This window comes from Podarcis liolepis (assembly GCF_965112155.1).
Source record: "Podarcis liolepis genome assembly, chromosome: 5".
Lineage (NCBI taxonomy): Eukaryota > Metazoa > Chordata > Lepidosauria > Squamata > Lacertidae > Podarcis > Podarcis liolepis.
In genome coordinates this window covers 23,170,417-23,185,934 of record NC_139556.1, presented here as the reverse complement: position 1 = coordinate 23,185,934, position 15,518 = coordinate 23,170,417, and the positions used below count along the sequence as shown (strand labels likewise).

General features: G+C 42.6%; 1 protein-coding gene and 1 long non-coding RNA gene across 12 annotated transcripts in view; one reads left to right on the top strand and one right to left on the bottom strand.

Moving 5' to 3' along the window:
• The window catches only part of RET (ret proto-oncogene), a 121,421-nt gene that overhangs the window by 62,612 nt on the left and 43,291 nt on the right, over nt 1-15,518 (bottom strand). For 2 of the 7 annotated variants that reach the window (XM_083502404.1, XM_083502405.1), the window contains one exon: nt 10,792-10,988. The exons of 3 other annotated variants lie outside the window; for them this stretch is intronic. In XM_083502404.1, the coding sequence (XP_083358530.1) occupies nt 10,792-10,988 (197 nt within the window). Of the gene's footprint in view, nt 1-287; nt 365-9,319; nt 9,342-10,791; nt 10,989-15,518 lie in introns of those variants that run through there. 2 more of the 7 variants (XM_083502408.1, XM_083502410.1) reach the window with 2 other exon arrangements.
• Nucleotides 447-15,518, top strand: part of LOC310706650 — a 38,044-nt gene continuing 22,972 nt past the window's right edge. For all 5 annotated transcript variants that reach the window (XR_014526001.1, XR_014526002.1, XR_014526003.1 and 2 more), the window contains exon 1: nt 447-583. This is a non-coding gene — a long non-coding RNA (uncharacterized lncRNA). The remainder of the gene's footprint in view (nt 584-15,518) is intronic.

Below are 15,518 nucleotides of genomic sequence, written 5' to 3'. Positions count from 1 at the left end.
AACAGAAATCACGGGCCAGTGGCGTGGTGGCAGCAGGAGGCCCCAATAGCTAAAGTGGTACCTCAGGTTAAGAACAGTTTCAGGTTAAGAATGGACTTCCAGAACGAATTAAGTTCTTAACCCGAGGTACCACTGTATTTAAATCACCCTCTAATCCAACCACAGAAAAGGCAGGGCAGTGGGAGACAAGGCTTTCTCCACATATTTCCTGCCCAGTCCCATCATTCCTGATGATGTTATCAGAAGGCTAGAGCATTATGGGGCCTAGAGATCTCTTTGTTACTAACCTCCAAGCCAGCCCTTCCTCTTTTATCCAAATTCACCTTACCAAGGCAATGAGCTGGCAAGACCGACTTGAGGCTATTGCCACACATACTTGTTGCAACATTAGTTGACATCACAAAGAGGTGGACAGTGACACAAGCATTCCATGGAAACAGATAGTGGGAAATGCTCAAGGTATTGTACACTGCTTCCCCAGGTCAATGGATGCTGAAGCAAGTGCATGTCAGCACATCCAGATCACAGTCCCAAGAAAATGTGGCTCCGATATAGGGCTGTGTGATAAATCGTTGAATGCCAGGTATTAAAACAACATCGTAGTGTTTCAACAAGGTAACACAGTGGTACATTGGTTCTCAAACACCTTGGTTCCCAAATGCTGGAAACGTTCCAGTAAGTGTTCCAGTTTTCAAACTTTTTCAGGAGCCAATAGCTGTCGGCTATTGTTTCCGGGGCGCCTGCGCCAATCAGAAGCTGTGCCTTGGTTTTCGAACATTTTGGAAGTCATACGGACTACCGGAACAGATTAAGTTTGGCACTTTTGTTTTTGCTGTTGATTTTGTGTTTTGGGGGCTTTTTCGGTTAATTTGTTTTTGTGACTGTGTGGAACCCTGTTCAGCTACTGATTGATTGATTGATTGTGTGTGACTGCAGAAATGGATAAAAGCCCCCCATCCAAACAATGACTATCATCAGTGTAGGTAAGGGGGGGATTCTAAATCATCTACAATACTGTCTTATTTATTTTATAGTACAGTACATTCATTTTATGTATCAATGGTCTCATTGGATAGTAAAATTCATGTTAAATTGTTGTTTTAGGGGTTGTTTTTAAAAGTCTGGAACAGATTAATCTGTTTTTCATTACTTTCTATGGGAAAGCACACCTTGGTTTTGGAACGCCTTGATTTTGGAACGGATTTCCGGAACGGATTAAGTTTGAGAACCAAGGTACCACTGTATACAGTGGTGCCCCGCAAGACGAATGCCTCGCAAGACGAAAAACTCGCTAGACGAAAGGGTTTTTCGTTTTCGAGTTGCTTCGCAAGACGAATTTCCCTATGGGCTTGCTTCGCAAGACGAAAACGTCTTGCGTTTTTTGCAAGTTTGTTTCCTTTTTCTTAACACCGTTAATACAGTTGCGACTTGACTTTGAGGAGCAACTCATAGAACGCGGTGTGGTAGCCTTTTTTGAGGTTTTTGGTGATTTTTGAAGCTTTTCCAAAACTTTTCCGACACCGTGCTTCGCAAGACGAAAAATTCGCTAGACGAAATATTCGTGGAACGAATTAATTTCGTCTTGCGAGGCACCACTGTACTCCCTCCTAGCCAATAAGAAGTAAGGATAAGCTCTCACACAAACCAGCAAACTCTTCTAGTTTCACCTGTATCTTTCCACTTAGAACTCAGCTAATTATGAAGAGCCTGCTAACAATCCAGGAGGGACCCCCATGGCTAGACAATTAAAGATCCAGGGGCAAAGTAAACGGAGAATGTAAACAAAGAACTGGAAAACACTTCTTTCTTTCCTCACACTGACCCCCCTCCCAAAAAAAAAGAGAGTGGGAAGAGTTTTTATTTTATCTTCTGGTGGTTCCCCCTAAATAGTTTTCCCCCATATTAAAAATGAAGGTTTCTAAAATTTATTTAAAGGAGATTAAGTCTCTGCTTGCTTGCTTGCCCTCCTTCCCTCCCTTAAAAGGAAGAGAGATTTAAAAAGGGGAGAGATTGGTGGTATGGGGGCTTTTGCGGGGGGAGGGGGGCTTCTGTGGAGGACTGAATGGAGAGGAGAATGTTTAGCTGGCTGCCTTATGCTGAAATGGGAGGTTGGGTACTATGTGAGAATGATGGGGAGGGGATTTGTCGGTAAGCAGTGCAAGCAAATGCATATCTACTCACAAGCAATCCCTACTGAAATCATCGAGACTTACTCCCAGGAAAGTAAAAGCAAGTTTAGTTGAACTCAGTGGGGCTTATACATGCATAGATTGAAACTATAAGTGGGACCTCTGAGTGGGGAAGCAGATGCAAGTTGGCTAGTAAATCACTTAAACTACTCTTAAATTAGTTGAAAATACATTAAATATATTATATGGAAGTTTACTTTATATTTTTTATTAAATCCACTACTTCCTTATATTTTAAGGCCCTCCACCGCCGCAGGGAGCCTCGTCAAGGCCCTCCGCTGCTGTGGGGAGGTATGGTGGGCCCCTTGCCACTGCAGGGAGGCCCAGCAAGACCCTCCACCACTGCCGATATATGGTGATATATTGCTATATTTAGCTGGTGTACATCGTGGTGTTGAAAACCAGATAGCACCCAGCCCTGCTTCTATGTTTCCCACTGTCCAGTAGATGCTGTTGCTTATAGTTGTGGCAGCATCCAGAACTCAATTCTGATGTTTATACAGTGGTACCTCGGGTTAAGAACTTAATTTGTTCCGGAGCTCCATTCTTAACCTGAAACTGTTCTTAACCTGAGGTACCACTAATAGGGCCTCGCACTGCCACCGCCGCGCCACCACCGCACGATTTCTGTTCTCATTCTGAAGCAAAGTTCTTAGCCTGAGGTACTATTTCTGGGTTAGTGGAGTCTGTAACCTGAAGCATCTGTAACCTGAAGTGTCTGTATCCAGAGGTACCACTGTAGCTCCTCAAATCCTGCCTGAAACCCATTTTGCTTGTTTAAGTTAGGAAAAGTGGGTAATAGGGACACTCACAGATGGGGAAGTTACAAAGTTCAGGTCATTATGGACTTGGATTGAAACAGGCTCAGGGGTTTTAGAACCATGAAATTCAATTTCCAATCTCCAATCCCCCATCACTAAATATTATTTTAGTATTTTCCCATGGCTTCCCTTCTAGTTCATTTATTTAGCTCATAAAACTTAAAAGACCACTTGATTGTAAAAAGAAAGCCTCAACAGAGGGGAGTTGGAGCCCAACAATGGATAGAGGATATCCCAGGTGACTCTCACTCATTTTTTAAAAAAGCTCAGTGGGAAAGGAGTTCCAAAAGGTAAACTGACTTTTAGAAGAAGGCCACAAGTCAAAAGAGTTTCTGAACTTACTGGCTTAAAGGAACTTTAGCTTAAAAATACCTTTATGGCCTTAGCTCTTGACCACAACGCTAAAATATAATGCTGACACAGTGGGGAGAAAAACGCTTCAGATATGTAGGAAGGATGTACAGTTTCTAATTATGGCATCACCAGAGATGGAGAAGCTATATTCAGAGATAGAGAATGAATTTGCTGGACTTCCTTTTCTCCACAGAGGCTTCATTATTGGAGAAAATCCCAAAGTAAAATTGCTCAAAGCCTCCATCCTGGAAAAAAATTTTTTTTACCTTGGACTATAAAAATAAATGCTTGCAGGCCAAGTAGTCATCACTTTAAAGCTTAGCATATGGTAATTGTATCCACATGGCGAGATAGATGGCTGCCTGGAACCTCTAACCACATGGTAAAACTACCATTGTTACCAAGGCTCAATAATCTGGGAGAAATGGAGAAGTAACAGGATGGTAGGGAGAAATGACTCCCCCACAAGGTCACATGTGCACACGAGAACCTTTTAAATGGCTATCTGGCAATTGCCAGTTATTTGTGACTACCCTCAAGGATTTCATTTCTAATTTAAGAGGTGTAGGAATTCAAGCATACCAATAAGACACATTCGCTGACTTGAAAGCCTTTCTCCTCCTCCTGGATGCCTATCGGCTGGTTTTGATTACTCAGTGCTGAGAAGGGGAAGCTAGTCAATGGGGACAAATGGGGCACTGCTCCAACAACTTCATTCTGCCCTCAGCCAGCTCCCTCCTGCCTGCATCCTTACTTGGGACACAGAAGGAAGCAGGGAGCTCGGTGCATGTGCAATGGCAGAGCCAATCCACAGCTCCTGGCATTGTGTCCTCACCAAACTCTCCGCTGCCTTATCCCCCCCCCCCTTTCTCAGTAATCGGAAGTGACAAATGGCACTAGGAAGAAAGGGGACCAGCCTGCATCACTGCATCCACCATGACTGTTACAACCATTCCAGGGGGTGGCCCTCTCTCTGTCAGCTTAGTTTAGTGTTGCCAACCAGCACTGGAAGGCACTCTGCCCATTCTCTGAAATATCCTCTTCTTATGAGACGACTGATCCTTCTCCCTGAATGCTGGCTTTGGGCTGAGCCGCAATGAGCCATGGCTCATATTACCCTGACATTGAGACATAGCACGCCAACTAAATATGGCTCCTGCTCTGTTTTCTTGTGAAACCGCAAGCAAGCTATGGGTGGGGTCTAAAGTGCCATGAATGATGATCTCCTTTCAGCACCCCCTTCCAACAGCATCCTCTGCTGCCCCACAAAGCCACCCCCACCACAACGCTTCTGAAGCAACATCCTATAATGCCCAATGGACTCTCACCAGCAGGAAATAAAGCCACTTCCACTTGAACGTAAACACTTTCCACTCAAAACACTGGAGTAGGTTGGATCCTGGCCATTATTTAACTTATCCAGTCATCACTTTTACATTCTACAAAGCCAAATGCTTCAATGGTGAAAGAGGATTACAGTTCCTTGTTAAACATTAAGTATTACAACAAGTACCGCAAAGCTGAATTGATTTAAAGCTTTTGTTAATTATTGACCGGGGGGGGGGGACAAATCCCAATTGATTGTATTGACAGTTAAGGGGATTTTTTTTGGGGGGGTGAGGTTCTTTGCCTTCTGGAAGATAACTGTGATAAGGAGCGGAAGAGAATAAGAAAAAAGGTCTTTCCAACTAACAGGCATTCGTGCATGCATCCATTCATCCATTCATTCATTTCCCACTCCAATTTATTTCTTTAAAAGTTGCTTTTGCTGGAGGAGGATGCCTCCAAATCAAATGTGCAACTTTTGGTTCATAATGCCCTTGTAGAGGGAAAGACTGATAACTGGAGAAGGGAGGTGAAGCGGAAAGCTAATGAATCGGGACTTGGAAGAGACATTTGAAAAACTAGAGCCAGAGTTACATACTTATTTAACTGCTAAGAGATTGTAAACACAAAATTATACTTTTCACTTAATGTGGGCAGCTTGTGTGATCCTGGCATTGCTATTGTGTTGAGGATGGGAATGGTTCCCCATGCTCGCTATGACCACAAGGAGGTAGGGGTCCCTGGCCTGTGTCTATTAATAGACCTCAAGTCCAGTGTGGTATCTGTGACGTTGTACTGAAGGAAGTGGCAGGCCAGCATACCAGGTTGAATTGTAGAGTTGGAAGAGATCCTGAGGATCATCTGTCCAAGCCCCTGCAATGCAGGAATATGCAGCTGTCCCATAGGGGGATCAAACCTGCAACCTTGGGGTTATCAGCACCATGCTCTAACCAGCTGAGTTATCATGTTGGCCTCAGAATCTTTTTCAGGCATAGAATGGAGGTGGGTGCCCAACATTAGTTCCTGCATTTGGCAAGCAGTAGGAAGATTCTGGATTGACCAGGACTGAGAAAAATACTATTGGTCCAGTCTGAAGAGAAGTACCTTTTCTTCCTCATAGCATTGCAATAGGTGTGTGTGTATATATATATATATATATATATATATATATATATATGGGGGAGGAGTCCTATAATGCATCTATTATTATTATTATTATTATTATTATTATTATTATTATTATTATTACATTTTAACCAAACACATATTGAGTCAGGCCCAGACCTTTTTAGAGAGCAGCCCAACTATGCCCTCTCCTCTATACATGCACATAAGTTCTGTCTCAATTCATGAGCATAGGATAAGAATCTCTCCACTGCTATCATCTCCAGACTTTGCAGAAAAGTCAAATGCTTATGTTGTGACTGAGAGGATTGCAGATCCTAAATATTTGAAAGCTCACCTTCATTGTTCTTACATGATTTCCCTGCTACCATGTTCTGCTTCTCAAAGATTTTAATGGCTCCCTTTTTGCATTAAAAAGACAGATGCTGTCATTTTTCTTTGGCAACATATAACAAGAAAAGCACAAAGATATAATCTAATACCGTATTATGTCATATTTAGACATATCATTGACTGTTGGCATCCAGCTTGGAACCAGGAAGATATTTATGCCGACTATAAGAGCTCTTCAAAAGGCTACGTCTGCTAAAATCACTTTAAGAGAATATTACACATGACATCACCCATCAGTGACTACACTGACTCAGGGCAATTACTGCTAATCAACTTAGACTATATCTGTAGTTATTTTTAGATGTTTTATTGATGTTGATCAAGAAAGCCTACTGTAGCACATCCTTTAACCTAGTTGTCGTGATGGTCAATTATTTCAGAGGTATGGCAGCTTGTTCCTCTCCATGCTATGTTCTTTCATTCATGTTTGAATTTTCAGTGCTATTATTTCAAGCTTATTGTTAACGAGACATTAATCCATTGCTGAGCAAGATCTGCCCCTGCTGGGGGTTTTCTGTACATGGACTCACACTTAGCCAGTCTGAACAACTTTCAAGGAGTGTAGTGAGGCTATATTCATGCATCATAGATTTTACTATGATGCAAAAGTTTTGCCTACACAGTCACTTACGGACTCACTGTTAAGACTGTGCTCATAGAGGAGAATCTTACTCGGCTACGAGTGATTGCCAAAGAAGAAAAAGCTAGGGATTGAACCTGGAATCTTCTGCATGTATAACAGATGCTCTACCACTGAGCTATTGTCCTTCCCTATCTAATAAAAATGTGGCACATGGGCCTAATGTTGTAAACCTAGAAACAAAGAATTGTGGAGTTGGAGGGGACCTCATCTAGTCCCTCTGCCATGCAGGAACATGCAGCCATCCCATACATAGAGGGATCAAACCTGAAACCTTGGCATTATCACCACCACACTCGAACCAACTGAACTATCCAGGCTGACTTAAGAATGAACCAAGCGAAAGAGAACTGCACAATCTTAACACACACACACACACAAACTCAAAACCAATGGATAACTGAAAAAGATTGACAAAATGCTGCTACTGCTTTTTTTTTTAACCCTCTTCTTAAAATGACTTGCTGATGCGTAAGGTAAGTCTATGTGGTATTTGTAATATTCCCTCCCAAAGATGTAACTCAGAAATTAAAAGACACAACAGTGCAAAGTTTTGCCCTTGATTTGCCTAACCTGCTATTGCTATAAATAATCCTTTTCCAGCAGCAGCTGCCCCGATTATTATTTCTTAAAAGGCAAACAAAAGGCTATTTACCTCTCGCGCTGCTCCACCTGGCTCTCTTGCGTTAGTAGCCAGGCCCCATCTTAAATCTGTGATCTATTGTTCTTGCATGAGCACACTTCAAATGAAATACAGTCTGTGGTCTCCGTTCAGGGCGCAGCGGAAGCTGACACCAGGTAATGCAGTCAAGACCTTTCCTTATCACTGTATCAATTACCAACCATACCCACTCATTGAAACAAAGCAGGTTCAAAGGGCTAAATCTCTGTGTCCTTCTGGCTTCTGAACGCTACACTGTACCTTAACCGTGTTGTTTATTCCCTAGTAATCAATGTCACCAAATTCAAGAGCTTCTACCTCCCCCAGGTAAGAGTTTAGTGAGGCAGAAGAAGAGCAAAGAGTTCTCTTTGCAAAAGTGATTCATTCATGAGAGCTTTAATGGACTGGGTGGGTTTTAGAGGTAGACAGTGGGAATCTGCTTTCAATTAACTGTGTCTTATTTATGCCTCTTCCCAAACTGTCGCCACACAAGGCAAGTTGCCCCTCTTAACTAAGTAACAGGATAATGTGCAACCTCCGGGAGAGGGGTTGGTAAAAAGTACACTCTCCGGGTAAAGCAAGTACACAATGCTCTAGGGAACACAGCAGATTTTAAACAAAATTGGGGTTTGATCATGTATAATGCTTGGAGCCTTTCCCCCTCCACACTGGAACACACAGAGTTTTATTCCTCAAACAACAGCAAGAGTCAGAGGAAAGCTTTTGAGCCATGCAAAGTTTAAAATGTTGGTTGTCAAGGCATGCGATTTTGAACTTTTCAAGCACCTTCCCCAAAGTTCCTCAGAATTTATACGTTTTTTAAAATGGTCAGGATTTTCTGGACCAGGTTCAGATGTAACAACAAACTATGGGTTGTTGTTACATGAACAAGCCAGCAAGAACCTTGGACTTGTGTGCTTCCCCGTTCTCTTTGCATGAAATGGAAGGAGATCTAAAAGCGTCCATTCTTGTTGTGTTAAAACCACCATTTGTGGAAAGCCAGTATACCAAAACATAATTGGAGCAAATCAGTAGTTTTACTGAATCTTGGGCAGCAGAGGGGGTTGCCTTCTGAAAACCACACAACATCACAATATCTTTCCAACTGTGTTCTAGTGAATCCTGAGTTTCCTTAGAAGCTTGCTGAGGTAGTGATGGTGGCAAATTTCCCGAAAAGAGTTTGCCCACCACTGATGACCTTTCCCGTGCAAATAAGCAGCTGTATGGGAGCATTATATTGCTAATAAGCCTAGCTAGCTCTCCTTGAGATTTACTGTTTAATCTTGGAACATGACCCAGGATCCACTACAACATGGTTGGAAAATCTGTAGCCCTCCAGATTTATTTATTTATATGATTGATCTATTGCAGGGGGTGGTGGTGTTGAAATGAAGTACATAGGAAAAGCCCATGAAAATAACACAAATCCCTAAATGACATATTAGTTGTTGGGTGACCGTCAGCATAGTCAATGGGTCGGGGATGATGGGAGTTATACAATACACAATATTTCCCAGCAGACAAGCCAATTTGGAATGGTCTCCATTAAGCTGCTAAACTTGAAAGTGTACAGGATGGAAGGCAGCTCAGGATACCAGATTTTGCTGCTTATAACTGCAAAATGCAATGACAGCTTTCCAAAAATCTGGGAGAGGTGGATAATGAAAAATATACCATGAGGCCTTTTGCATGACTAAGCACAGAACCATTAAACACATAGTGATGAGTGTTCAAACTGAACTCACTCCAAAAATGCTTCTATCTGAAAGAGCATCACCAGACTCAACCAAAGACACTGCCAGTTTCTCACCTTTCATTTCTTTCTTGCTTTCCCTCTTCCCCTGACTCCAGTATCTGGCAAACACTGAGGAACAGTCACTTCATCACCATTTTTCCTGTCAAATAAGCCACTGGGCGAGTTCCCTCAACAGTTAGGATTCCATAATAATGCAAAACGAACCTCATGATTAGCAATACTCAAGGAGGATTATAGTCTCTTTTCTGCTCGCCTAGTCCCTACTGCCCATTCCTGACTTGTTTTCCAAACATATCTGGCAACTGGCTTATTAACTGCCAGTGTATCAGGTACTGTAATAGAACTATATTTGTATGTCCAGAAAAATTAAAATAAGACCCAAATGTGGATGCCACGGGGGATATAAAGATGACTTACAGCACAGGGCATTCATAAAGTTGGGCATTCAGAAGTATCAGATAGTCAGTGTATGGAAATGTTCAGAAGAACTATAAGGAACTAGGAAAACTGGAGTGAATATATGAACTGGAATGAAAAGCAGTTTGTCTGGGTCCAGGTTAAGATAACCTCCTAAGCCAAACCTTGGCTTTGCTTAGCACAGCAGCAAAAAAGGAGCAAAGTTTCTGGGAGCTCTCCTTTGAGAATCTGCATCTTTGCACTAATCCAAGGTTGGGCTTGAGGCAGCCCATAGCTCAATGGTCCTAGATTGATCCCAAATCCTGGAAAGACACCACCAGTCAAAAAAGATCATACTGATCTGGAGGAACCAAAGGACTCTCTCAGTGTAAGGCAGCTTCCCATATTCTTACCGGGTTACTTCAACGCCATACATTTAAAGCACTCTTACACCACTTGAACAGTTACAGCTTCCCCCAAAGAACCCTGGGAAACCTAGTTTGTTAAGGGTGCTGGGAACTGTGTGCAGGCTCCCCTAACAGTTCTCTGCACCCTTAACAAACTACAGTTCTTGTGATTTTATGGCAGAGGCCATGACTGTTCAAGTGGCATGAGAGTGCTTCAAATAGGACCATTTTAGGTGCATCTCTGAAACCTCCTGCCATGATGTCTTTAGGCCTATATGCTGAACCTCATGTATAATCCCCTGAGCAGAAGGCATTCCAGGAACTATTCAAGTCCTGTCCTACCATCACTGCCAACTTTTAGTTGATATGCTTTTATTCAGGTTTTAGGCATTGCAGGAAGGTAAGGCAGGGCTGGACTTTCTTTCCAATCTTTCACATCATTAAAAAAACAAAACCAATCCCCTCTTCTCCTGGTTTCTCAGGCTTTGTTAGGAAGGAATCAAGTGTCTCGCTTTAGAAAAACCTGAAATATTGGAAACCCAAGCATGCGACAAAGTGTACCATGTGCTTAAACAGTTTGCTTCTCAATATTTGTTCCACATGGTTACAGCTTTTTGTTGTTCTACTGCAGAACAATGAAGAGGTGACAGTGAAACCTTTCAGCTGCAAGTCAAAAAATAAATGAAGGTTTTAGGGAGTCTCCGGAAAGGAAGAATGTGGTACCTCCAATTCCTTCTCGGTATGGTTTATTTAATTTGGAGCATTCCCATCTTTCCTTTCTCTCCAGAGCCTCTGCTTCCACTTCCGCTGCCATCCGCTCTTCTCCCCAGGGCAAATAATTAGGAAGCATTGGATGCCAGAAGGCTAGCTTTCTACTCATTGCAATGCAGTTCAAATTAAGTGCTTCCTTCTGGAATATCCTGGAATTAAAAGAGGAAGCTCTTTAATGGCGAAATGTATTAGACTGTGAAATAGACTCCTCACTCCCCCAGGGCAGGGCCTGCTTAAGAAAGTTAAAGCTTGCTGGAAAAAATGTGCTTTAGGGAGCTACACTGAAGGCACAAAAGGCAAAGTTCCAAATGATGGGAGTAATTATTTTTTAAAAAATCCACTGAGTTGGCTTGGAAATTAGATAGATAGATAGACAGACAGACAGACAGACAGACAGACAGACAGACAGACAGACAGATAGATAGATATGCACATTCGATAACAGCCATCACATTGCAGTTTCACTGGTAGAATGTTATGGGGCAGCTTTCTGCAATGAAGATTACCAGCAGCAGCAACAACAAAGCACAGAACCAAAGAAACTGCCTTATTCCAAATGGTACATTTAGTAGTGGCTTTTCAGGGTTTAAAACTTAAGATGTTACCAAGTCTACCCAGAGATACCAGGGGCTGAACTTGGGATCCTCTGCATGGCTAGTATGTGCTCTACCACTGACCCACAGCTATTTCCCATTGCCTGGTCTGGCCAAAATTTGGCTTAGGTACGGAATGCAAAAGACATAGATCACAAAACATGTAGATTGCCAGAAACAGTCCCCAAACTCTCCCAAAGACCTGCACACAATCTAGCTCTAGCTGGAAATAAAAGGTGCACACTTCCCATGCCCTGTGTCCTCGGAGATGCCCGACAGGAACAGCCAGTTGTACCACCTTCCCAGATTGAAGAACTGGGCCAAAACCAAGAAAATGAAATTTCAATAGGGACAAATGTATGGTTCTACACTTAGGCAGGAAGAACCATCTGCCAGTAGTACCTGTGAAAAGGATCTAGAGGGCACAAGCTTAACATGAGTCAACAATGTAATGCAGCAGCAAACAAAGATCATGCTATTCTAGGCTGCATCAACAGAGGCATAGTCTCCAGGTCAAGGAAAGTCATAGTACTGCTCCATTCTGACTTAGTCAGACCACACTGGGAATACTGTGTCCAGTTCTGGACACCAAATTTGAAGAAGAATCTTCAAGCTGGAATGTGTACAAAGAAGGTGACCAAGAGTCTGGAAACCAAGCCTTGCGAGAAATGGTTAAGAGAGCTGGGTACATTTAGCCTGGAGAAGAGGTGACGGAGAAGAGATATGATAGCCATCTTCAAATACCACAGGGAAGATGGAGCAAACTTGTTTTTTCGTGTTCCAGAGGGTAGGACCAGAACCAATTGCTTCAAGTAACAAGAAAGGAGATTCCGACTAAACATCAGGAAGAACATTCTGATGGTAAGATCTGTGTGACAGTGGAATGGACCCCCTTAAAGGTGGTGGACTCTCCTTCATTGGGAGTTTTTAAGCAGAGGTTGGATGGACAACGACCATGGATGGTTTAGTTGAGATTCCTGCATAGCAGGGAGTTGGACCTCAGAGTCGCTTCCAACTCTACAATTCTATGATTCAATGAAATCTGTTTTGATGGACTGGAAACCAAACCACCTACTTTCCTATTATTTCCTTTGTAAGTTTCTCCTTAATGTTGTTGTTTTTTAAAAGAAAATAAAAAATAAAAACAACCCATTAGAGTAACAGAAGCAACTTTTTAATATCTGCTAAATATAATGTTTAATTAGTTTTCTAAATGCATATGCCATTAGCTAACCATTAGGGATAATGTACCCATCTTCCTTTGCAGAATCAGAGAAACCACTGATTTAGTTAGACAGATTCTGAAAGGTAATTTGGCTGAATAAGTGTATTTGTATCATGATTAACTGAGCAAAGTTTTTTTTCAATAAAAAAACATTTCTGCTAGTGGCAAGGCGTCATTTATTCTGAAAGCTTTCTCCAATTCTACTGGCTCATTCATGCCATTTCAGACTTTTTTTAAAACAAAACAAAACACGGTGTCTCTGAAATACACTCTTCTGAAACTTCATTTAAAAGTCCCGTTGTTGAGAAAATTCTTTGAACAATATAAAGCAAATGCCCAGAAACATGTTTTGTAGGAACAAGGTGAGAAAGACACAGATCATGAGTATTTAGAAGAGCAGTGGTACTCAAAGGGTGTGGCAGAAGAGAATGGCAAGTGTGGCGGAAAGATTCAAGGGCAATCAAATAAACATTTGAACATATCAGTGCAGTTATGGTATAGTGTAGTATTAGGCTAGGCTAGGCTAGGGAGAAATTGATGAGATGAGTTTGCCTGTCTCAGATCCAACTTAATATAAATGAAATTACCCAGCAAAAGCAAGCTCACACCTCCCATTGAGTTTCCATACATAGTTAAGGTAAACATGCAAGGGGCTTTTTAAAAATTATACTTTGGGAATGATTCCTGTAGCTGCACTATTTTATACTTTCTGGGTGTCCCGTGGTCGTATTATAAAGTAATTGCGTGCAATGTTATAAATCAAGCACTGCTAGGAGTTGCTTCCTTTTGTTTTCCAATATATTTCTTATCAATAAAAAAACACCTGCAGTGGCAGATTTTTATTATGAAAGTGTGGCGCCAAGAAAAAAGTCTGAGAACCACTGCTTTATAGAGTCTGGGGCGGATACCAACGTGCACTCCTACCAAACCCTTCCTCCAAAGTTCTGCAGGGTTCTGAAAGCACCACTGAGGCAAGAGGGAGAGACCAATTTCCTGATATTTCCCTAACCTCTTCCCACACTATCCCTCAAACTTGCCAGGCCTCTTAAGACAAACAGAAGGCATAAAATGCATTCTCTTCCCTCATCCCCTCCTCCTGTCCTCCTCCTCAATCCTGGAATGACAATCCTGGAGAGCCAGTGTGGTGTAGTGGTTAAGAGCGGTAGTCTCGTAATCTGGGAAACCGGGTTCGCGTCTCCGCTCCTCCACATGCAGCTGCTGAGTGACCTTGGGCCAGTCACACATCTTTGAAGTCTCTCAGCCCCACTCACCTCACAGAGTGTTTGTTGTGGGGGAGGAAGGGAAAGGAGAATGTTAGCCGCTTTGAGACTCCTGAAGGGGAGTGAAAGGCGGGATATCAAATCCAAACTCTTCTTCTTCTTCTTCTTCTTCTTTTTAAAAATAAAAATTAAAGATGCCATAACAGTTTTAAGACTTCTAGGAGATAATAATGAGCTGGATCAAGACTAAGGACCCAAAACAAGAGTTCCTGGAAGGGTGCCTTGAGACCTAAGGGCATAGCAGATCTCCTCTCTGCCTGCAGAGGGATCCAGCCTCTCAAGGCTCCCCTCTACAGGGGTAGAAAACCCTGCTGCCCTTGCCCACTTCACTACTGGCACTTCAATGGCAGTAACATCTACGGAGTGAAACCTCCCATTCCCCCCACATCTGCCTGGAAGGGGGGAAGGGAGCAGACCAGCTCTGGAGCTGGCATAGTTGTGCCACTGGAAGAAGTGGGAGAAAATATAAAGGGAAAATACATGTCTGAAGGGGGTGGGGGCAGAAGGAGAGTGGGAGACAGAAAGACAACAAGAAATCTTCCTTGCCAGCCTGAGCTTGGATTGGGCAATTCTTCTGCTTGGTTTTTCTCTTCACTGTGCCCAAGGATTATTCTTAAATTAGTCTTCAGTTTGTCCTGTTGGTTTCAATGAGACTAAAGCATGACTAACTTAGACTGAATCCAGCCCAATCTCTGATCACAGAATGGAATAGCTAGTTGCCTTTCTAGATTCTACCATGGCTTCTGCTTGAGCACCCAAAGTGCAAATGGATGCAACGTTCAGCATCAAAACCTCCAGCACATTATTTGGAAGGGCTTTTTGATGTTAGGCTGCATCCTGTAATGTTTGTACATAACAGATGCCATAATATCATTATGAGATCATATGGTTGCAATCACAACTACTAACTGCCTGAATTAATAACAGTTTCAAATTAATGAAGCTTGGGGCATCATTGCCATCCTTCATGAACATACATTATGAATCTCTAAAAGTAAATTCCCATCAGTGGATCATTAACAGGGAAATACCATTTTTGAACGAATCAATAACATGAATCAGCTTTTCAAAAGGCACTTGTGCAGGTTTTATTCAAAGAAACAGAATACCAGACGGACAGAGCAGGTACCCTTATTAACCTCTTAATGCAGAACCATATCCAGGAAACTCTACCAGCCTTGCATTCAAACAGCCAGTACAGGCATCTGGAGCCACAGTCCACACTTCCACCCCATGACTCAACCTGCACTCTCAGCAGCATCTCCTCCTCCTCCAAGCAGCCCCAGGTTTTCCTAGCTGGAAGCATCAAGGAAACCACTGCATGGGCTGTTTTCAGATTTTGCTTTGGCAGTGACTGCTCTTGCCTGTAGCTGGAAGAGATAACGGTAGGGAAAATCACAGATGAAGCCAGAGAGAGAGAGGAAAAGGAAAAGCAGCTCGTACAGCGAATGCCTTGTTTTCTCTGGCAAAGAAAAGCTGTGGTGGCTGCTAGGGTGAGTGGCTGGCAGCAGTGACAGGGAATCTCAACTTGCCAAAAGCACAAGGCTAGGAGGCGGCTCTCCAGCTGGAGAGCCTAGTCCT